The sequence below is a fragment of the Alosa alosa genome, chromosome 10 (genome assembly GCF_017589495.1).
Source record: "Alosa alosa isolate M-15738 ecotype Scorff River chromosome 10, AALO_Geno_1.1, whole genome shotgun sequence".
NCBI classification, from domain to species: domain Eukaryota; kingdom Metazoa; phylum Chordata; class Actinopteri; order Clupeiformes; family Clupeidae; genus Alosa; species Alosa alosa.
The window spans coordinates 1,847,453-1,872,999 of NC_063198.1; the positions used below are offsets into that span (position 1 = coordinate 1,847,453).

Here is a 25,547-nt window from a genome sequence, read left to right on the forward strand (position 1 = left end):
TAAAAGGTTTGAATGCCTGAAGACACACCATATATATGTGGGAGCACTCCCATTTTACATTACATTACATTTAGCAGACACCTCTTGACCAAAGTGACTTACATATGTCAGTTTTATTACAAGGGATCACATTGTCCCCGGAGCAACTTGGGGTTAAATGCCTTGCTCAAGGGCACAACGGTGGAAGCCGGGAATTGACCGACAACTTTCAGGCTACCGCACGCTAGCCCAGCTCCTTAACCACTACACTACCACCGCCCCCATATTTGTAACCACTTTACCTTTTGAAAAATCTTTAGGTATTTTTAATTTTTCTCTTATGTGAAGTATCAAAATATCATGTGGTGCGACTGTCCGACCATGACTGTTGTTTGGGAAACTTACACTGAATTACAAAATACACAAATTACACTGAATCTATTCAAATGTGCTTTCTGCTCTATTTAGCATTTTTTCAAAAGTGTTTTGTAGCTCTGTAGAAAATGACACAGCATTCTTTTATTTTTATGTCCATCCTATTATACAAACAAACTTAATCAAATATCATCTGGTGCAACCATCAAGAAACTGCCATTTTGAGACTTTTATTTTAAAATTAATTCAAAGATCTTAAGTTGCATTCATAAACTAGTTTGCCAGGCACCCATTGGGGCAGCAAACAAGTTTGTAATTATTTCTTATATTTGGAAAAACATAGCTTAAATAACAGCCAAATTTGGACGTCATGTGGTATGACCTCAACAATACAATGAATATTAATTTATTTGTTCAAATTTATTTTTTTGATTAGAAATGAAATAGTGACCTTTTAGAGGAATCAAGTTTGTTACGAGTAGGTGGTCAATTTTGTGCCTGTAAATTTGATCTCGTTGAAAATGTCATGTGGTGCGACCAAACATCATGTGGTGCGACTATTACAAAATGCTTTTTTGTGTGGTTTTACATTTAATTTAGGATTTATATGCCTATGCAATTTATTTTAGTGTTATATGGAATCAATTTGTATACATTCAGAGTACATTTTCAAAGATTTCAGAAAAAAACGGCCTTTTCTCATATAGCCTACAAAAATAGGCCTACATATCAATGAACTCTCTGGGTTTATTTTGTCCAACGGTAGACCTAATGCAGAAACCTATAATGCCACAAGTCTGAGTGAATATGAACAAAATAATTGGCTAATAATTTGTGCATTGTTTTAGCAAGGGCCAAATTATTATTTAACATTAAGGAAATCCCTTTATCAAATGTAAGGCTATACTCTACAGACTATCGTTGCTGTTTAGTGTTTAATTTCGCGCTGGATTTTGAAAAACAAAAGAGTAAAAACTGTAAAACAAACGACCGAGTGTGAGTTGTCACATGCCTAAGTTGCAGTAGATGTATGGGTAATGAGGTCATTTGACAACTTTGGGCAATGAATGTAGCCAAAAACGAACTGCATTACCCACAATTCCGTGCCACGTATAGTTTAAAAACCGGACATGGGATGAACGTAAATGAAAGTCTGAGCGAGCAGAAAAGGTTGTGAACCGATTCGGAACAAGTAAATCGATATAATGACCGATTCATTTCAGTTTTATCCCGATACGGGGCTTCACGTATCGATGTAGCTGTATCTTACACGTTAAAAACGGATACCGATACGCATCGGTTAATCTTTACACCCTTACTATCTATCTATCTTTATCCATCATCTGTCTGTCTTCTAGCCTCCCCATCTAGTTAGCCTAACTTCTATGTCTCACTCTTTTACTCAAAAAAGCTTTCATTCTGCCATTGTTTGTCTGTCTGTCTATCTTTTAATTTCTTTATCTTTTATTATCTCTTCCTTTCCATCCAACCATGCACTTTTGTCTATCTTAATATCTTCTCCTGCCCCATCTCTTAAAATCATCTGCTAAATCCCATTCAATTTACGTCCTGAATTTCTTCTGTTTATCCCCTCGATCACTCAGATGCTTTTACCTCCTTTTCTCCCTTAAGCTGTCTACACTTATTTCTTTCTTTCTATGTGTGTTTGTTTTCATCACCTTCTATATTTCAAATGCCCTCACAAAGCTTACCTTTTTATACCTTTACCATTATATGGACATGTTCAACATCATTAGCAACTTAAAAAACTTTTACTTTGTGTAAAACTTTTATTTTTTATTTAATTGTTTTTTTTTGCTTTGCAAGCACTATATTACCCTCATGAAATGAAAATATAACAGTTTATTGATCTCTCTACTTATATTTTTAACAATATGAGATCCTTGAGTCATTTGGTGCGACCACTCATCATGTGGAGCAACCAATAATAGCAATAACTGTGTTAAATTCAAAATGAAATGAAATTAAATTAAATTTCTGTGGTTAAATTATGAATCAGTCATATAGTATGTTTAAGTCAATGCTATTTTTCAGACTTTTCCATCAGTTTTATAAAACTTACAGGAAAAATAAGGGATCTAAATATATTTTATAAGGTGACAATGACAGTATAGAACACAAATATCAGTCCAATATTCACAAAAAGTAAAGAAATGTAAATACTTTGTTTCTAAACAGTTCATATTATTAAGAACTTGTAAACAAACTTTTAAGCATGTTAAGGAAATACATTTAATTTTAAGATAATCTATGGTCGAACCACATGACATTTTTAAGGCCGCAACCAATTCATTGCTTGGCTTGGCATATATTGGCAAAACCACACGGCCATTAAAGACCAGAATATCCGAGCATCGTTCCAATATCAGAAACCATGACCCCAAAAGCCCGGTGGCTGTTCATTTTACTCAGTGCTCTCACAATCTGTCTTCACTGCGCTACTGTGGAATAGAAGTGGTCAAAACACCCACTAGGGGGGGTGATATTAACTTTTTCCTTCTAAAAAAAGAAGCGTTTTGGATTTACACACTGGACACTCTAGCCCCTAGAGGAATGAATGAAGAGTTTGACTTGCGTCCCTTTCTATGAACTGACCTTGGCCTTTTTGGACTGTTGTGTTGATCTGTAGCATGGTGTAATTTCTTTCTGATCCTGAATTCCAGTCTGTTAGCTTTGTCCTGATCGGTTCCTTCTTTGATGTTCATGTTGTGTATATATCGCACATATTGATGTGGCTGCCTGTAACATTTATGTAATTTTTGTATTATTCACTACTCAATGTGATCTAGTGGTACTATCTGGTATATAAGTGCATTGAAATACTGTTGTGCTTTGTGTTATTTATTGCACGTTGGCACTTTATTGTATTGTATTGTACTTATTGCATTTTTGCACACTGCATTTTGCACACTAGCACTTGAAGCACTTTGCACTCGGCATTTTAATCACTTGCATCATGTGATGTCAGGTGTTCAATTAGTATAAGTATGGGCTGCTAGGTACCTGTCTTATGTCTGAGGAAGGGCAGTGTGTCCCGAAACGTCACATGTGGTGAATAAAAAGGAAAAACAATAATGTAGCTCTAGTGTGCGGACTTCTTTGTAATTTTTATTCGCAACCAATTCATTCTCATGAAAAAACACTAAAATCACATTACTTGAAATTTTAATATGGATTTTCATATACCCAACATTCTTAATGTTTGAACAATTGAAACAGAAATTCTTATTTTTAGAATTTTAAATTTGGCCTGTTGAAAAACCTTATCCGTCATTGACCCTATTACGTTATTGGCTGGTAAAAAAAAAAAAAACTTTTGAAAATGTAATTACTGCAGCCAATTATGTAATAGCACTTTATCTGCTTAAAAACATGACCATATAAACACCCCTACACTCTCTTTCGGAGATAAGATTATTTATTATGACCGGTGCGAGTGTAGCTAGCATTGCGATCATAAACAAGTTGTCAGTTGTTTTAGTTGGGGGTTTTTTTTCTCGCTTCCTTTTTTTCATTCCTGAATTTTTGGCCAACGATTCCAGGGACATTGAAAGACCGGGGCTCATGAAACTTTCTTTTACAGAAAATAAGCACTTGGTCCCTGGGGACACTCCGTACTGGGCCCCTCTGAAAGCCGAAAAATACAAAATGTTTTTGCTAAATAACTACCCTGAACCGTTGCTCCCAAGATTACAACATTTTGTGGTATGTTGCAGGTGTACCGGCAGCACGGGGGACAAGGGGGATATGACATCCGCAGTTCTGAAGAGACGGCAATCGACCCCCTCACTTTTGATAAGGGAAACAAATGGCTTAGGCCTACATGCTAAATAATAGCTTACCGGTATATGCTAGGTTAAATAAAACTTCATTAACAACACCACCACAGCCACCTAGACTGCACAATCTCACTTTCAATCTGCTAGTAACAGTTGTATATCTGAAGTGTGTGATCGGTTTGTCTATTAATAACCATCATAAACTAAACCAGGCTAACATTACTAGCCTACTGTAGACCGTCTCCTGCTCCCACTAATACAAGATGAGTAACTCATTTAAGTTCTAAAACATTTTTCAGACATTTACAGACTTATGTCCTCACTTCTAGCTCTCCAGACAGACTGAAGCGGTAGGTCTATATCATAGACAGTAAAAGAAATGGACAAACAGACTCCGTCGTTTTCAAATGGGAGGGCACTGAGTCAAATAGAACGATTTTTCAGTTGGTCCCCCCAGTACTGCGCAGACTCACACTTAACTTCGTCACGTTAGCCATCGAACTGAATCTTGTAACTCATATGATAGATACACAGAAATTCTTCTCACACTTCCTTCGCCTTCAAAGTCATCAAAGTTAAACATTTATTTATGTATTATTATTAATATCATCCTCACCAAGTCGTGTTAATGTTGAAGCTACCATACATGATCATCTTCAAAAACATCATGCTAAAACAAAACAAAAAAGTTATAGCCTTGAAGCTAATCTTTCCACTTTTCCGACCTACGGTCAATCCATCAAAAACCTCTGAAATGATTAGTGCCGTTTTTTTTAAAATTAGGTTTACTTTTTTATTATTATTAGGTTGCCTCTGTGTAATGCTTTTACCTTAACATACGGTTAGGTATGCTAGGTTTTGCTTATGAGTTACCGTCATAGACAGTAAGGTGGACTGAGCTTCTTATCCAAACAATACGGTTATCTCCCTACGGCGCGAAAGAGAGATTACGTCAAAGCCAACGTTACGGACGAGGTAGTGGAGTCTGTTTTGCCTTTGTAGTGTTTATATGGATTACACAGAAGCTACAATATCGGCACAGGATATATGTTATATGAAGTTATGGTATTTAAAAAAAAAAACTAGAATGAATGGGCTTCTATTAGGGGTGTAACGGTACACAGAAGTCACGGTTCGGTTCATACCTCGGTTCGGACATCACGGTTCGGTACGAGTTCGGTACAATAAAGGGAAAAGCAAAACAAAAATGCAGAAAGCATTTTTTTTTTGTACATGTCTCAGGCTGTACCACCTAGTGTCATACAGTCTTTTCCCTGAGCTATCTGCAACAGCCTGAAGTGTGTAAGATGTAGGCTAAACAGTACAATAAGTACCCAGACTCCATCTGTAACTTGTAAACAAAATAAGACAATCAGCTATAAAACTGAAAATAGGCCTACAGCATCTCTTATTTCTGAAAGTGCAAATTACATAGACAAATGATTTTAAAAAATCCACTTAAGCAAGACCTTCAAAATCTGTGTTTAGTTGTATATGGAAGGGTCTACAATTTGCCTCAATATTTTTTTTATTGTGTGTAAAGTAATAATCTATCTAAAAAACGAAATTGCTCCTTTCATTTCATAAACAGACTACAACTAGAAGTCACGTGACTTTGCCCTTTGACGTTAACTCACCGTAGCATGGTTTGTTTATTAGCCTGGTTAGCGTTGTTATTTTACTGTCTATGCACTTAACACTACCAGCTCGTCATGTGAGAAGTTACAAGTTACCCCAACATAAAGGTAATTACCACGTGATTTACATAACTTTCTGTCATTACGAAATCATTTAATTTAAGCCATAGGTTTTGGCCCTATTTGTATGTGTATTTAAAGTCTGCTGAAGCGCAGGGGAAGTTGTTTTTTCCCCCTCGTTTCAGTGATTGGTAGCCTACAACATCTGGGTGATGGCTTCGAATATGTGTAGCATTTTTTCCACTCACATACCCAACAACTGCTGAACAACGCCGACACACAGTTTCATCTTATCCACCACTCTTTCGCCTGTAGGCTACTAACGTTACTGTAACTGAAGTTCTCAAACTTGCGATCTTAAAGAGACCAGCGGATCCTCTAACTCTTGTGGGTCTAACCTTAGTGCTGCTAATGACTGACGGACTCGACCGACTACCTGACAAAAAAAAAACATAGGCGCCAATCAGCCAATAAAGGCGAGGCTACAGATTAGCGTTAGGTGTCGCTAAAGAACTCCCGTAACTCTCGCTACTTAACAGTAATTGCACATGACATTAATTAATCCGCACACGAGTTTTATTATTTTTATACCATATATTCTCCGTGTCAATTCATGCACCGAACCGTGACGCCCGTACCGTTTCGGTGTAATATTATTTCAGTGGATCCAGCTAACATTTGGCAAAGCCACAATATACATGGACAGCTAATAAATTAATAAATTAAACGCCGGGTCACTTCCTATTGACCCGGAAGTCATAGCGTCATTTCAGGCAATTTAAACCTGACAATCGCGGCAAACATTCCTTAAACAAACGAACAAACAGGAGACGCCGGTAAGACACAGACTGTGTCTCAAATCGCGTACTTCTGCACTTACAATACCTAATTTGAGTGCGTGAGGGTGTTCACACTGAAAATTCCAACGACACGAAGGGCAAGTTCCCGGATGGTGCACTCATAACAGTCAAAAAGCTGAGTGTGCAACGCTGGACACTTTTCGCCCTTAACGGACGCCATCTTGCCCAAATAGCGGAAGGGGAGGGAGTGTTTTCAAACTCGTGGTAATCACGGTTGAGAAAGCTGAAGCAGCAGCAGTGGAAAACAGACTTTACAGAGGTACAAGCAAGTTATAACATAAACGGTTCATGTTTTGACACAGTATGACCATGTCACTGTCGAATTGAGGACGCCAATAAAGTTATATTAAAATGTTTGCGATCGTCATTTCCGTGAAGTGCACGGAGTTAGTGTTTGATATGAGACAATACAATTTTGTTAAAATTTGCGCACTCCGCCAGTAAGCACACAGTGCACATAGTGTACTACACGAAAGTGTACTCACATAAGTACACAAATTGAGACAGACTCCATGTGATGGTATGTTAACTATGTTACCTTTTAAACTAAATAAACAGACACATAATGAACAAAGGCATGTGTTGTGTGATTATTGTAACCGAGCATGATAATGAAGTAAATGGTGTGGTTTTAAACAGTAAGAGATGTATTGATGGTTGTAGTTATAGCATATTAATCACCGTAGTATTGGATGTTAAAAGTGCACTAGGAAACTACGGGATTGCTGTGGGGGTTTTGATGAATGGCTAGGTTAACAGATGATCTGAAAACAGAAAAACGAAAACACATTGACACACTAGACAAACATATAAAGGCAACATTTTGCACTCAGTCTTTGATACATGGAATAGGTAGCGCATCGCTACCGTGACTGTAGCTATGCGCCCCGTCACATGCGCATACAAGGAATTTGGTCTCTGCATTTATCCCATCCGTGAATTAGTGAACACACAGACACACAGTGAGGTGAAGCACACACTTCACAAACCCAGCCAAATGTACCACCAGGTACATTTATGAGGTACAAACTAGCCAGCGGGGGTGCTAAAGAGAGACACTTAGACATTGTTTACTACAGTTAGGTCTGGTCAAACTAGATCATAGCTTACATGAGTTCAGAAGAACTATTGATTCAAAACTTTGGTTTGGTAACCAAAGAATACTTCTGAGCTCATGAATGCTGAATTCAGTTGTTTCCCTATGGATGAGCAAGGCGCAAGCAGAAAAAAACCACAAGGCTTCCAAACGGCGCTCAAAGTTAAAAATAGTTCAACTTTTGAGGTTGCGTTTATTTCAATAATGGGTGGTTGATCCGTTATTGTCTTAACTATGGGAGCTAGCTATTCAGTTAAATATAACGTAGCAACAATATATATAGCATACCAACAACATGTATACAAACAGTTTCCATATTAAATGTTTAAGACTCACTACTACTTAAATCCAACAGAAAGCACTGTCTACAATTTAAACCATGCTTAATAAACATTACTCTACTTCACTGTGCTTGCAATCAGTGAAATTTAAAAGGAAATAGAAAATAAGAGGAAAGTGGACTGTACATTTCATGAATGTTATTTAGTGTTTTGTGATCAAAAGCAATACGTCACATTAAAAGTAATTCCGTATTGCTGTTTTCAAAGATTACAACTTCATCTACATTTCGAAATGTTGTATGCCACAAATTTGTCCACAAGTCTTGAAATTATGTAATTGTGTAACACTGTGTTTCTTCAGCATTTTTTTTATCTTGTGTTAAATGATATATGATGTGATGTAGGTGTAAGGTATTTGTGTACATGTGTCATTGCTTAGTTACAGTGGTGCAGGGAACCAAGGCAATTAGTTGAAAAAAATGTGTGAAATTCTCACCTGCCTCCCTGGATATCTGCATGAATGCCTCCACACCTTTCTCGCCATAGCTTCCCTCTGATGCCACAGTAGAAACATAGTTCCAACCCATGGCCTTCACTATATCCACCATTGCTTGGGCCTGAAAGGAGTCAGGGGGTACCACACGTGAGAAAAAGTCATACCGTCTGTCATCGCTGAGCTCTGGGGCTGTGGAGGCATAACTTATTTGAGGAATCTGCAGGTGAAGAAAAAACAGGAAAAAACCTGTTAAAACCCAGCATTACACACACTGCAAACAAACTAGAGGTATATAATGCTGAGTTGAAAGGAGACTCATGCCTTCTCACTGCCAACTCATTCCCATAGTTCACACCATTTAAAGTCTCATTGTAGTGTGTGCTTCCTTTGTGTTCATGAAAAAACTCCATGGTAATGTAGATTTACTGTAATACTCACATAAAACATTGATAGACAATATGCATAGGAAGGTAAAGAACATATTTACAAAAATCCAAATCTACACAAGGCTATTGAAATCCCAGTCCATCTTTGACAGTACAAGTGAATTGCTTCTTCAGTTACTTTGACACTGACAATAACCTTCTTAAGTTTTTGTTTTAGATTAACTCTACCCTACTCCATTGCTACTCTATTCACCAGAGGTCGAGTAAGAAAATGAAGAAATGTGTAGGTTTAAATAACATATAGCATAGGCTTAGATTTTGACGCAGCACAGACTAAACCACATGTTCCTTTCTCTGCTTTTACCTCATAGGCCTAATAAAACACTTACTCAAAGATAATGGCAAACTATTCTGGCAACGTCTTGTTTCATAATGTAATTGCATTATCAATCACATTATTATGATTGAATTAAATGTATGCTATTTTGCACGCTAAAATCTGATTCATAACAAGTAAATACAATAAAGAATGATACATAACGTAAGTTGAATAATTATATTCTTAATTGTAATTCCCCTGTATGTCCTGCTGGTGACCTCAGTGAGAAGTACCTGTTAAGACACTCTTGGCCAGGAACGAGAACTCTGGATCACTCGTAGATCTACGAGTGTTTTCACAATGCTCTTAAGCTACGATGGTTTCGGGAAACAGTCGGCAAATCTTAAGACATTCGTAAGAGGGACTTTACGACCATCTTAGGCTTACGATGCTTTCGGGAAACCCGGCCCAGGGTGCCAGCCCTAACTTAGCCCCGCCCACAACATTCAGGATGTTCGGTCTGGACTCCGTCGGGGAGCAACTATGCCCAAACCAGAGCTGTTTGTACCAATCAAATTGGGCTTTGTACGATGATGGACAGATGAGCAACAGTGCTCGTCTATCACGTCATCTGCGCATACTTCGGTTGATTTTATTTGCAACAAAAATGCTGTGGCTAGAAGCTAGACAGATGGCTCCTAAGACCCCCGTTTACACATAGGAAAAATTTAATTACATGTAGTTTGGCCTTTTTACAGAAAAAAGGAGGTTGTTTCACTGAAAACAATTAGTTCTGAAAACAAAGTGGATATGTGTGAAAACTCAGGTTTCACTTTCATCAAAAACAGCGTGTTTGCATTGGGGCATGTTCAGGCAGCAGGCAGGTGATGTTTGCTGTATGTGACAAAAAAATGTTTTAGCTTAGAAACCATGTAACATTCTAGCAACTCGTGGAGAAGGATGGTTCGGGTGTTCTTCCTACAGCTCACGGTAAGCTATTTGGTTGCTCTGATTGGTTAAGTCTATCCATGCAGATGCATTTTTCCCACTGTATCGCTTGAAACACGCATCATAATCACGTCCCAATGGACCAGTATCAGACTCAAATTCTGACTAGAATTGAGTATGATGACGTCAGGCTAGAAAGACCTAAAACTATTGCAGGACTGCATAGCACTGGGAAATTCATTCCAGCAATGAGGAACCACTGAGGAAAAGTGTATTGAATTTGACACAACAGACACTCATCAGATCGCAGTGGGCAGTTGGGGATGTACTGCTAGATCATCAAGTAAGTGAAGTTTATCAATTGGCCAAACTTGTTGTGAAATTAACTGTCACATTGCAAAAGAGTTACAAAGACACCAATTTGACTCGTCTTATGCAAATCTTTCTTTTTTATTTTCCACCCTGAACATAGGCAAAATGCACCATTGAGATCAATATGTTTTATATAGAGTTACCACAGTGTCACCTGTGATTGTACTGTATAGAGTAACATGTGTATTCATGGAGAATAAAGAAAAAATATAAAATATAAAATTCCCACAAGGTGTTTGGGTGCTCTGAAAATGATTTGGGTGCTCTGAAAATGAAAATGAACCAAAATGATTTTTCAGACTTGTGAAGTCTGCTGTTCAGACCCTGAAGGGATTTATTTTTTGTTCATTGCTTTTTGTGAAAGTATTTCTACTTATCTCAATAAGGAAAATAAATTAAGAGCCTATGTTGAGTACAAATATGTCTTCTGAAGGCCTAAACAGAGCCCAACCAAAAACTTCAATAACATTTTGATCAACTTTGAGGGAAAGCTATGACCATGCAGGATCATCCAGACCAAATGTGACGATTTTGCTACATATTATTGCTATTTATGTACCAGCATGCCAAATCTAAGCATCCTACATGGTTAGTTCTTGCGCTATGGGCTTGTGAACTTTGATCAAAAAAAGAGGCCGAACAAAATCGACACCCCCCTCCCCCAATAAAACTGTCTGTATCTTGGAAAGTATTATTAACCCTTACATAAAAGTAATTTGGGGGGGGGGACAATGAAACACAAAAAACAAAAAGCGTTTCTGCATCGCCAAACCAGATGCGAGTTAGATTAAAAAAAATAAATAAAAAAAAGCGTACACAACACAGGTAGCATAGATCGTGCAGTAGCCTAGGGCGGTTTCATTCATGTTAGCCACACAGAAATACCCTGCTGTGCGATCTGTGACAGTAGGCGCATTGTGAATTATGTATAACGCATTGGAATTGCGATATTCGAAAAAGCTATTTTAAGATCGAATTTCGCATGCAGTTTGACTATTCGAAGATCGCGACTCATCCCTAGTGCTGATAATCCAGTTAAAAGCCCAGGCTGCTAGCTTTCATGCCAGCACTACTCTTGAGGCTTCGGGGTGTGAGGTTCACTAACATGCCACTATGCTAGCTGGCATCCGTTACACTCGCCCCTAAACCTCACTTCTGATCCGGGTCATGTCACCAATTCCAATCAATTCCACTGATCTTGATTCATCTGGCATCCTGAAGGTCGCAACACTAATAGCTGCGTGATTGGTAAACTGGGCGGAGGGTGGCTTAGCAAGCCAAAACACAAACTCAAAATATAAACAGTATTTGCGGACCGTGAAAAGTGAAAGTTTACATTGTGAATATCCAGGCTGTACCATTGTTGTCCGTGAAGTAAGTATTTGAAAAAAACATGTTTCCTTAAAGGTGCTCTAAGCGATGTTGGGTTACTCCGCTGGCTGCTGAAAATTGCAGTTTAACAATAAACAGCAATGCTAATCCGAGGTACCTGTCTAGTGTTATTCCATAAATATATTGTTTTTACAGACGTTAGTGGCATGCCCTATCAAGAGCTTCCATGTGCTATGCATGTTTGTCAACATCGTAAAAACTACAATTTTCGCACAACTTGGTGGAAAGGTGTAGCACAGGCTAGGAAAACCCATTCATTTCTGAAGCTGATCTATTAAAAGTATTTCCCATATCGTAGCCTATTAGCTCGCTCGCAACAACAGCAAAAATGGAACTGTTTGCCGCCGCCACTGTTAAAAAAAAATCTAGCGGAAACACTGTATTTAGATTTATTACAAACATTTTTTGTTGTGTATTACAAACTGTCATCTTGTTTTTACTGTGTAATTTTTAATCCACTGACATTTTATCTATACAATCATTAGCATATTCGCAGTAGTCGTAGTTATGGGGATAAGTATAAGGCTAATTTTGTCTTCCTTTGGCCAAGATACTGATTGTTGACCTTATTGTGGGCAGGGGCAACAAATAAATGGTTTCACCCAACTACATTGTACTAGCCTACAAGCTTTTTTTTTTAGTGCTACCAGAGCAAATAAAAGAGGCGGGGGGATAGCCGCAGTTTTTAAAAAGTATTTTCAATGAAATCAGTCATTCAGTGACTTTGCATCATTTGAATACCTGTGTACACATTAAGTCTTCTCAGATTGTATTACTGACTATTTACAGACCTCCAAAACATTCAGCTAAAGTATTTCTTGAAGAGCTAGGTGAACTGCTGTCAGTCATTAGCATAGCCTTTGACTTAATATATCAGGGGGATCTAAACTTGCATGTGGATAATCCTGAAAACAATTATGCCAAGGAATTAATTGCATCACTTGATACTTTCTTCTTAACTTGCATGTACAAGGGCCAACACACTCTCTGCCATACCCTCGACCTTGTTATCACAAAGGATCTCAATGTCCCTACAACAGTTAAAAACCTGGCCATATCCAATCATTTCTGCGTGTTCTTTGATGTGTCTATGTCCCCACACACTCATCATTATCATTAATGATCACACAAGTGCTCTCTTTAAGCAAACACTTGACTGTCAGACTGTCGGTAGAAGATTTATTGGATAATTTTAATTCAAAAATGGCAAATAGTATGGATGATATTGCTCCATTAAAATTCAAGAAAGTTAAAGACAAACAGAAAGCACCATGGAGGCAAAATCCAGCTGTTAACCTGAAAAAAGAGAGTGAAGGAAGACCAAAAGAAAATGGCGCAAATACAAACTTCAGATCCACTATGAAATCCATAAAGAGATGCTCCACACATATAACTGAAATATGCAAAGCAAGACAATCTTTCTTCTCTAACATCATCAGTATAAGAACAAATAGGGGCAGCCGTGGCCCACTGGTTAGCACTCTGGACTTGTAACCGGAGGATTGCCGGTTCGAGCCCCGACCAGTGGACCACGGCTGAAGTGCCCTTGAGCAAGGCACCTAACCCCTCACTGCTCCCCGAGCGCCGCTGTAGTAGCAGGCAGCTCACTGCGCCGGGATTAGTGTGTGCTTCACCTCACTGTGTGTTCACTGTGTGCTGTGTGTGTTTCACTAATTCACAGATGGGGTTAAATGCAGAGACCAAATTTCCCTCACGGGATCAAACGAGTATATACTTACACTTAAATACAGTAACACTTGTATCGTTCAATCGTTGAGAAGTTAACAAATCCCCCTTCACACCTGCACCTGAACTTCTCTCAAGTAAGTGAATTTGCATCTTTTCAAAGGTAAAATTGACAAAAAAATCAGACTCTTTTCAATTACTTACTCAACATCCGGAATATCCAGCTACAAAGGAAGGGAAACTTAACTTCATGTCAGACTACGAAACTCTTGAAAAAACAGTACAGAATCTCAGCTCTTCCACGTATCCCCAATAGCAACATTAGCCTCTGTCAACCCTGGGAGGCTACAAAGATAAGTTCTAAAGCTGTGCTTGATTCACTGAGGTATCAAACAAAAGAAATACGTAAGGAGGTGAATACACACACGGAACAAGTGACTTGTAATCAACATGTAATCGACTGCATCATGCAACATACAGTACATCATGTATGAAATGCCCAATTCAGTTGATGTGGGCTGGAGTGAAGTTGTTTCTTTCACTTGATTAAAGTCAATACCTTCTACCCTAGGCAGTAAAAGGTTTGTCAGTGTATGCCTGAAGCTTTAAAGATCAACCGATAGGTCAGCATTGCCATATGCTACCTCTGAGGTCAATCCTCTGGAGGCCTACTAACAATAGTTTGTGTAACATATATCAACAACAGCAAAGAGGAAATTCCTCTCTAGCGTTAACTCTGAAATGAGTTTGACTTAGCTTGATCTTGAAACTTGTACTCCAAGTAATCTTTGACAAAGTGTAGTTGAACTTTCAGCCCCCATAAATTAATTTCTTCTTAAGACTTAGGCATTCAATAAGCAGAGTATCTCAAAAATGTTTTCTCTTAATTAGCCTTTTGATCCTCTATGATTGAAATAGAATACTTACTGGAAAGAATGTTGGTAAGTGCAGTAGAGGTTAACATTCTTTATTACACGGCTCTTCCCAACGTTCGGCGGTCTGCTAATTCTGAATAACAGACAGCTGTCAAGGAAAATGGGCTTTGTGCTTCTAAGTCAATTCTTTCATATCACTACGCAAGGATTGGAACTTCATTCAAAAGTGAAAGCAGACGGTTGATCAGCTGTGTTTTAAAGAATATTTGATTCAAGTTCAGCGTGTGTTGTTGCAAACTATTTTTTTTTCAGCAAAAGCCATGATGAAACGGTAACAAATAGGCTATAGCCTAGGCTATGTAGGCTAAAGAGTCATATCGTGGGGAGTTTAGGTCGTTTTGGTAAGTAGCCGTGTAATAAGCGGGATAATGTATAGAACGCCGGTCATTGTCGGGAGATAGGTCCCTTCAGGTTAGGGCAGCAGATAGAACATACTGAGGTGTATTATTGCAGTCCAGAAAATGCCAATTAAAAACTACAATCACTCTTTTCCACTGATGTTTATGTCTGTTAATCTGACAGATTAGAGAGCAAATACATATGGATACATTCATATAGCATATACTATATATATATGTTGAGTATTGAACCTAGGACTGAGCAGTGTCTTAATACTCAACATGAGCTAAACATTTATGTATGAGTGATTGGCACCTACAAATCAAATTGTTGTACCTAATATGGGTTACATATTGGTCCACCTTCAACTAATACAGCATTAACTGTCAAATAATATACATTCATATTGACACTGCATTACACAGTTCTTCTGTGTCCTTCTTGTCACAAAGTACTCATTCTGTGAACCTATTCTCTTTCTCCCTATACGTTCTCATCATTCTTGTCATTGCTGCAGTGGACTTTTTTTTCTTGTCAGGTTTTGAGTAAGCAGCGTCTTACCACATGCTCTCATAATTCAACAATCAGTCATCAGTCAAATTAGTCATAATTAAGTTAAATGTTGACGATTCAAACTGCAAAGATAAGATGAACTTTACAAGAAGATTACATTGTACTCAGGGGTGTAGTGGTAAAAAAGAGGTGGGTAAACTATGCATTTTGTGATCAGACGGACCACGACTCCTTCACCGGTAAAGCGGACCATGGTATACCGGTGTGTACAATATGCTGATCACATTGCTATTGGCTACCATTTAATTATACCGAGGGTATCACTGGGTGTTCCCTCATAGGTAAATTATGTCAGTCTTTGTAATGTTGTTATTTTTATTCTCCCATGATCTGTAAACCTCCTTCCACACCCTAAAAGTTCTCTGTGTGTTAATGAGTTGATTCTGATTTTTATGTGAATAGCTTAATGTTCAAGTCTTTATGACTTGAAAAGGGGGATTTGAAAGTATTGTAACGTCGGCGCACAAGACCTTGTTAGCGTTCTCCCATGCAGGGCATGCTGGGATACGGGGGTGAACATTTGGGGGTTTATGTCTGTATTTCTCCTAAGTTTTGAGTGTCATCGTCTTTATTGTAACATGTTCCCCTTTTAGTTCTCCCTCGTGTGTGATCCTTTTTGTGTGGGGGGCTGCGTCCTCCCCTGTATGTGTAGTGTGTGTGTCTACTTGACCTGCCCTGTTTGTATTGTGTTCTGTGTCTGTGTCCCTGCTCTCATCCTCAGCTAATAGACCTTTTGATTGGACAACTGTGTGTGTCGCTATCAAATCGTTACAGTATAGTAAATCAGCTATACAGTATATGGTCATTTACCCAGGTGGGTCTCTTGTGTGTGTGTGTCCTTGGACTGTATTCAGAATATCCTTTGTTATCCTTGTTTACACTAGGGGGGCAAGGATGGGGGAAGCAGACCTCCTATTGTCACCATTTGGCCATGAGCAAGTTGGGGTGCTAGAACAGTATGTGGGCAGGCCTTTCAAGCTTAATTAAAGAATAATAAAGCTGACCAGGCCTGATGACACCACAACAAGACACAAACAGTATGCATCTCTCCCTTGAGGGTAGTGCTGCCGCGAGTAGTCGACGTAATCGACCATGAAAATTAGTCGACAGCATTTTTTTAGTTGACAAGTCGTTTTACTATAGACCGCCTATTTATTTTTGGTCTCCCGTCTCAAATGGCTCACTAATGTTATTAACCGCGGACCGACAGAAAAAGAAAACAAACGTTTCTGCAATCAGTAGGAAATACTTGCTAATTTGGTGTCAACATAGAGGCATACAATTAAATTTTGGTATGAGTGTTCATGCGTGTGCACGTCTGTGCGAGAGAAACTGAAACCACTCGATAAAGTTGGTAGATAAGCTCTGCTTCAACCTATTTAATTATGAACCGACATTTAATAGAACAACATAGATTTATGCAATTTCCATAAAAACAGAACACAGACTATATAATAAACTGTATGGCATTGAGTATTGTATAGTCAAATGTGAATATAACGCGGCCAAAAGCTATTGTAGCATAATTAGTCTTCCTGTTAAAGATCTCCAGATCAGTGATTTACGCCTATCTGATCCGCCATTTACCATTCACAAAAGCAGGTATTGTGTTTCCTGAATCCTTACATTCAGGCATTCAAATGAAATTTAATTAAATAGCATGCCAATATTCTTTCCATTTGCCTACCAGTGTATGATGCTTGCATGAGGGAAACATCCCAAAACAATACCACCAGTAATTGCTGTTGTTGTAATTATATTTTACATTAGTAAAGCAGTCCTCTGATGTGCATGTTTTCACAAAGTTTTTGTGAACAATGTTAGCACTTTAAACATTGACTGCTTTGAAGTGCATAACAATATAGCATAACAATAATACTGTAATTGTGATATCATAATGACAATTTGATGGGGGGTAGGTTCATGTAGGTGGGCCCTATGACCCCAAGTATGCCTCAGGTCAAAGAAGTTTGAAAAAGGCTGGGCTAGCCTACTCGATAGGTTTGTCTATGATAGCAGGGTGCTTTGTTTCCATTTCCATATGGCCTTTTAGTTTTGATGGTTTCATGCTCTCATGTGCCAGTAATTAACTGCACATGGTGTCTGCTCCTTTTTGTCCTCAGCATTTTTTTCCTGAGCATTCCTCAAGTGTTCATGGTCATTGCCATATTCTGTCATGCTAAAATGATGTCTAACATGACCTGTCACAAACATTGAACTTTGTCTATGTCCATGGCAACACTGCATACAAATAAAGTATATTAACTCATTGAATGCCAAGCTGTTTTCAGAAGCTTTGTCCTAGAGTGCCAGCAATCTAGACCATTGTTGATGATTTTTGTACAGCCACAGCATATTCTGTGTTATAGCTATGAACACATACAATGGCTCGTTTAAAAGGTGAGACTTTAAGCTCTCAGTGGGTGCAAACCGTGTATTTCTACACGCCTCTGTTTCTGAGAAATCCCAAGCTAAACAGTGGCTAGTTTTCATCAAAATCGCTGTTTTTTTCTAGAAATGGAGATATAACGTCTTTCATGAAATATGAAGTGTTGCCTGTAAACTTTCCGGGAAGTGATCTGCGAGACCTGGCGAGACTGCCACCTAGTGATAGACCCACGAAAATGGCCTGGTTTTGAGATGACGTGCATGCGTCACTGATTCGACCCAAAGCGGCAACCAAGTTATGATAAAATGTCGAGATTGTGCGTTTTCATGAGTTTTCGATCGTCATATATATAATTTCCATTCATCACAGAGTTCCCAAAATCACATATAAGGTGTGTTAGAGTGTCTAGTTTCGTAATTAAAAAAAAAAAAGCTAAAAACGTAATATTACGTTTTTGGCACTAAACGCATGGGAAGGAAAAAACGTAATATTACGTTTTTGGCACTCAATGAGTTAAAGGTCTGACATTAGATCTGAGGGTAGCATTTTAAATGGGTGATTTTATTTTTTTATTAATTCATAATATTTTTGAACAATTTACTTAATGAGCTTCTAACAAAAGTAGGGTGATACATATTTTATGTTTTGGCCCTTCAGTTGAGTTCAAAATAAAATGGACACAACAAAGTAACACTTGTTTTTTTTTTTTAAATTAGTGGTTTAGATTAGTCGACTAATCGAAAAATTAGTCAAAAGTTTAGTCGTTAGAAAAAGAGTCGTTAGTGGCAGCTACTGGAGGGGCACTGGTCCCTCATTGAAAAGGATAAAACCCTGTATCCTGATTTTCCATCATCCTGAGAAATATGGTAGTAAAAATTATGCCATAGGCCACACAATCACTATTCAATTCCTACATTAATCTAAGTTCATTGTTAACTCCAGAAGTTATAAATATGGTTGAAGTCTATAAAATTGATTAAATCACAATAAAGAGAGAACAAAAATGTCAGGATGTAGTAGCATGTAGTATGAAGCAGGGGCGGAGTGGCAATCGGGACGGTTGGGAGTTTTCCCGGTTGGCCGGCCAAGATGCGGGCCGGCCCATAAAGCTTTGGTTTGTGGTTGATTGGCTTGTTGTATTGCATTAGCACAATCCATAGTTCCTTTCTCCAAATGTAGCCTATACGTAGCCTATTAGTATTTTAAATTGACATATATTTTGTTTGTGCTATTGATGTGCGTGCGCGTGTTTTGGGGGGGGGGTGGTAGGGTGCCGTCAGAATTTTCCCGGTGAATTTTAGTGCCCCACTCCATGGTATGAAGTATCATGTCAGAATGGCCTAATCACCATAAAAATTAAGAAATATGAAATCTTACAGACAGACTACCTATAATTAAATAATATATAGCAATTTATTTAGCATACTAAGTGTGTAGGAGTCCAGTCTGAATGCAATAGCCTACCTACACCTTTAAATTACTTAAGTTAATTGACCTAATAGCCTAGACGTATCTGTGCCAGTAACATTTCGGAAAGGGCAAAGGGCATTTCATGCCTGTCAGAGAAAACTTGCAGTTATAGGACTTTATTATGTCTGGGATGTGAAGCCATGTAGCATCATCCGCGATTTGTTGTGATGACTTTGTGCCCAAGATTGAGAAATTAAACTTCATTTCAGGCTACATGCAAACGCGGTTTCCCACGGTTAATATTATTAGGCTATCTATCATCAACTAGCTGAAAGGAAGTTTGTCGCTAGCTTCCTGCTGCTTAAATGCCAGAGAATGCATGACATAACAACCAGTTATCTTATCTATCTGACTTAACATCCTACATTTAACTTGTAACAGGCAAATGGGAAAAGGTATAGAGTTAACTTGTCTGAAGTAACCTAATAATATCAACGCCGTGCCTTCTTGACTCGGTGGAATGAATCTACCGCGCACAAAATTGACCTCAAAAACGTGAAGTTTTGGGCTCACTCACTTTGGGCTTGTAGCCGAGGCCGTTTTCTGGCATAATGAGAGATGCTGTCTTGACGCTTCAGAAATCGGTGTATAGCCTACTCTGTATCCATTTTAATAATCCATTCATTATCCAAACTCATTTACATGAGATGCGGTGTGATCTTTGCTTCCTGCTGACTGCTGCAAGACGATTGGTCACTGACACCATAATGTAATGCAATATGGATAAACTGTGTTGCACTGGCCTGGCTCAACAATATGAATCTTACTAAATGAAACTATAAACAATTGTAAAACGACATGAGCTTAATTTGGACAATTTTATGAACGGTATATGCTATTGAAAGGTGGATAAACGCAATTTAGAGATGGATAAACGCATTTTAGAGGTGCGTAAATGCTAGGTCTATTCCAGATTTCAGGAGGTGCGTATGGCGTACGTCCATTCAGCCTCCACTACATCCCTGATTGTATAGCCTACTTCTACATGTTTTGCCCAGGCATATCCCAAACATGCATTGATCCACCCATGCTGTTGTCTCTAAGATATCAGATTTTATATGCAATAGTAAGTAAAGTAAACCAAACTGACTTGGCCAGTTATGAAACCTGTGTGGTCTATGAAAACAAATGTTTTATGTAGGGAATATCGAGGTATCTAAGAAGCCGCAGACGCAAAGAGCACCACAATGCAAAGCTAAACTTGTCTAAAATTTGTCTAAACACAATTCCAATAGTAGAAATGGAATTGGGCTGGTAATTGATCATATGTACTATTATCATTGTTGTGGTAAAAGTTCTGATCTGGCTCTTAGGTGCCCTTGTAACGGAGGCGAACTGAGCTAGTGTGCTAGTTGCGCTGAGTTGCTTTTGGCTCAGTGGTTATAGTGTTTAACTCCCATGCCGGATGTGTGTCGAGGTGGCGGGTTCGAGGGCCGTGAGCGGCGGACGAATTACGACCTTGTTTACACCCTGTTATATAAAAGCTAATTGGAATAAGTATTTCAGCACCACAGTAGCAGTGGATTTTTTTTTTAAATGTCTTTCTGTAATTGCAGAGATGGAAGCTTAAAGTGCGTATGTCAGGTTAAAAAACATTTTTGACAAATGAAGGGACATGAAGCAAGATAGTAGTGATTTTTCTTGAAAAATCAACTTTAAATGCAATAGAGCAATATTTAATGTTATTTTTATAACTGAATTTATGAACATTCCAGGAAACATTCCAGACACAATGATGACCTCATAAGAGGGAGTCCAGCAAAGTTGGTCAATTAAAACACATGGGATGAGGGATCATAAAGTAGTTTTTTTACACTGATAGGCCAAAACATGACTTCATTCCAGTATGTCATGCTAGAGTCTACTACCTGCCTGACATAAAAATATCCTGATACCTTTTTTCTTTACTGGCAACCATTATTGATCTTAAAATGTGATGAGGATATGGGCAGGGCCGGCCCGAGGCATAAGCGAACTAAGCGGCTGCTTGGGGCCCCCTGACCACCAGGGGGCCCCCAATCGAGTTTCTTTTTTTTACATAATAAATAACGTAAAAGTGACGTCAATTAATGAATAAATGAAACAATTAATAATTCAAAACAAGAAAATTCTGATTTCATGATCAATATGCCTGCCTACCTCTACTGTGTCTGCCAGCCTTTGAGTCATGCGCATACACAAGACACCTCGGGTGCATAGACAATTCGTGCAGACACTCTATCAAGTTCAAAAATCGGAAGAGACGGTAATGTTAAGAAAAGTCACAAAAAAGGACGTATCCCTCTGGTGCTGAAAACAGAAAATGACAGAGGAGGAGAAAAACGAGCAAGATACAGGTATGTTTGCATGATTATTTACAGTATGTTTTGTGCTTGAGGTAGCTAGCTAGCTGTCATGATCTAATAAAAGCCATCACCAGAGCTAAATCCTCGCCATCAACAGAGAAATGTCTCCCATTAATATATATTTATCTAGGTGTATTTCAGATGTCAAGGATATTGGGATTGTTTTGGATGTTCAATCAAGCATGTACCCTAGCCATAGGTGGGCTTATGTTGTAAATTAAAGTTAGCTAGCTGACTGAAGTGGACATTAGCACTACAGTAGCTACATGAAAACGTAGCTGAAGGCAAATTTACCACAGAGGGATTGTTTCTGATTTCGCACCTGAAAGTGTTGATAGTTTATTACTGTTCTATAATATGTGACATAGTGGTAAGTCTGATAGCAACAGCAGGCTAAGCCCAGGCTCCCAGTCCCAACCCCAACCCATTGACTAGCGCGACTCTGGGCATCGGTAACGTTCCAGCTTCATAGGCAAAGATGGAACAGTACGTGCGCTCTGGTCTAAGATCTTTGGAGAGAGATGGTAGTGTTTGAGAAAATATACCATGTTGGGTGGGGAGACTTCTGTGATGGAAATAAACTTACATTTGATTAAGATAGTGGCAAGTGATGTAGCGGTGCTACCCTAATATTTAGGCTGCAGTAGATCACCATGTTAAACGTTCACCACTGCAATTAAGTATACTTTTGATTATGCCTCATTTGCCAACAGAATATGAATTGTTACATGTGGAATTGCTTGTTGATGAGTGTAAGTAATGATGGCAAAAACTCATTCTGCTCGATCAACTATGCACTTATGCAATATATATATATTTTCAGAGACACTGTTGAAGTACTTTGGAGCACATCTCTACAACTACCTAACTCTACCTCATCAAGTGTCTGCCTCCATGGCTGATATGACACAGAAGGTGAGGTTTTCTTGATGGCAAATGGTTACATAGCCTGTTAATATGACATGACACATTTAACATAGTTTTTGTTTTATTTATTTATGTATTTATTTAATCATTGCAGGTTCATCCACTGCAGAGTTGCAGATACCTGAAAGCCAGGAACGAAGTAGGAATAAGTATCTATTTTTTTGGGACATTTTATTTTTGATTATTAATGTTTGTCTGTTTTGGTTTTATTTTGTAGTTGAAGATTGCTCATTTAATGCACATTTGCAGATTTGTTCTGCAAATCTGTTGAAAAAACAGGTCATTAAACGGATGTACTTGTTTACAACAAATACAAATGCTGTTGTATTTTGTTATTTGTCAGTTCAACTTCAGTAAACCACCCTTAGTGCTTCACTTTGAATATGAATGTTTCAAATAAATCTGTGATTTTAGTACCCTCTAAGATTAAAAGGTGACAGGGTTGGTGTAAATAACAACTAATACATTGGTTTACCAAGCACATGAGGCCAGAAGTCTAGAGCGGAGCCCCAAAACATTTTTGGCATGTGAGCAAGGATGGATTACTGAATGAGCCTACCGAGTCCTTATGCATCTGTGTCCAGGGGGACAGTAGTTCATAATCAGTCACTGTATTAATACATAACCTCACTGTATTAATTTATAATATGACATATGACAAAAGTTGTCAATTATCGCCAAGCACAGGTGACTCCGCGTTGTGGGAGGGGGCCCCCAAATCAAATTCTGCTTAGGGCCCCCAAAAGGCTCGGGTCGGCACTGGATATGGGTAAGTAGCAATGCTTGAAAATGCCAGTTGTGTCACTTGCCATTACATAGGCCATTATATAGCCTAAACTAAGTAGAATCAGTAAGCAACTCATTAGTCTGTGTTCAGCCAACCATGGGCATATATGCTTTTCTTTAGAGACCTGACTATAAAACCATCAGTGTATATGTGCTACCACACATTTGCTCTTTATATACATCTGCTTATCAACTAATGTTAGCTATAGACAGACTATTAATTTGCTTACTGATTCTACTTAACTTGTTGTATATGAAAGCCTATGTTATGGCAAATGACACAACTGCCATTTTGAAGCCATGATACATACTAATAGTGATCCGATCCTACTCACACCCCTAATCAATTTCTCACTGATGATTGGATGGCCATGATTTACCTAAATTTTGTAGCCTATTCGTCTTCACTTTGTCCCTGCCAGTCAGGCTCATGCTTATGAACCACTGGTATGTCATAGAGAACATTTTTGGCCTTATCAGTAAAAAAAGAAAATGCACTTAAAACCCATTCTCCCCTATGCTCAACTTTGCTGGACTCCCTCTTATGAGGTCATCACTGTGTCTGGAATGTTCATAAATTCAGTTATAAAAATAACTGTAAATATTTTCAAGAAAAATCACTACTCACTACTATCTTGCTTCATGTCCCTTCATTTGTCAATTTTTTTTTAACCTGACATACGCACTTTAAATCTATTGTGGTGGCAGAAGTCATCAGCAAGCTGTGGGTCCACATACTGTGCAGCCTGCAGCCGGCCATGGCTCCCCTTGACAGCAGGATTACACCACCACACCTGAACTGAGCCCTTGAGCCCAAGCCTTCTGTCTCCTTCTCCCGTCTACCCTATTGCTCTTGGTGATGCACTCTCACACACCCCACACATGCCCACACGGAACAGGAGCCCATACCAAACTGAAATGATATCTGGAAGCAACAACCCAGCCTTGGCCTCTGCAGCATGTCACCTCTGTATTTATGTGTCTGAGAGGATGACAGAGAGGCTGTGATGAGTATTGTGTGTTGGGCCAGCCTCTGCAAGGATCGCCATTATCATCCCCCATTATCTTGTCCGTCAGGGTGACAGAGGAGCAGACGCCAAAGGAGGGCATGCGGGCTGCCTCTCTGAGCACAGGACATGAGCATTGCAAAATCCCAGCACTGTCAAACACAGCATGTCTCAGGTGAAAGGATACACAGAAAAAACACAGTGAAAGGAAGCCTTTTTCCAATCAAAGGGAACACAATGCAGTACAAGACACTTGGCAAGCATGTATCTGTTTTACCATTGTATAATCAAAAAGGCATCATCTAGTGTAAGAAAATCAATAATAGCTGAATGTGAAAAACAACCTCATGTGAGTTTACTGTGGAAAGGAATGAATACTGATCACATCAAATGCCACTAGGTTGTTTGTATTACACAATTAACAATGCACAATTAACAATCCGCCATCACTGTGATTTAGCAGAAAATAAGGGAATCATACTCAGTGCTCGAAACCAAAGGGTCGTCTTGTCAGGTTGTATAGATCATCTCAATGTAGGGCTGTAACGATATACGATTCGAAACCGAAATCGCGACATTCATATCCACGATACTGTGTCGCGGTGTGAAAAGGCAGAATCGCGACACACTCTTTCTAGTGTTTCACGCAGTGCTTTGCAGCTTACGCGACGCAAAAGCAACCCACATCTCCCGCTTTACCTATCGGTAGCCTACGTTGTCCAAAAACAAACAAAAAAAAGAATAATTTCATAGCTCTCCTTGCTCTCATTGTAGACTATGTGTGCAACTTTACCAAACAGTATAGAAGTAAACCCCCTCTCCTTGCCCCGCTCTCTCTCGCGCTCCCTCCCTCTCCTGCTCAATGAACACGCGCGACTTACATAAAACACTCACAATCGTGAAAGCAAGGACGCATAGAAGACGACTAGCTAAATTACTATTAAATCCGCTTAGCATCATTAGCATGCTGCACATATTTGTTTAAAACTCTTGCATTGAAGTTGACTGATCATCTCAATACCAACGTTTCCCAAAAGGGCCTGTCCCAAGGAGAACAAGTATTACCTTGAAACTTAAACACACATGGGG

The 25,547-nt window shown here is 38.8% G+C and overlaps 1 protein-coding gene across 2 annotated transcripts in view; it reads right to left on the reverse strand.

Moving 5' to 3' along the window:
• The window catches only part of LOC125302642 (metabotropic glutamate receptor 7), a 288,880-nt gene that overhangs the window by 207,666 nt on the left and 55,667 nt on the right, over window positions 1–25,547 (reverse strand). For both annotated transcript variants that reach the window (XM_048255942.1, XM_048255943.1), the window contains exon 2: window positions 8,585–8,801. In XM_048255942.1, the coding sequence (XP_048111899.1) occupies window positions 8,585–8,801 (217 nt within the window). The remainder of the gene's footprint in view (window positions 1–8,584; window positions 8,802–25,547) is intronic.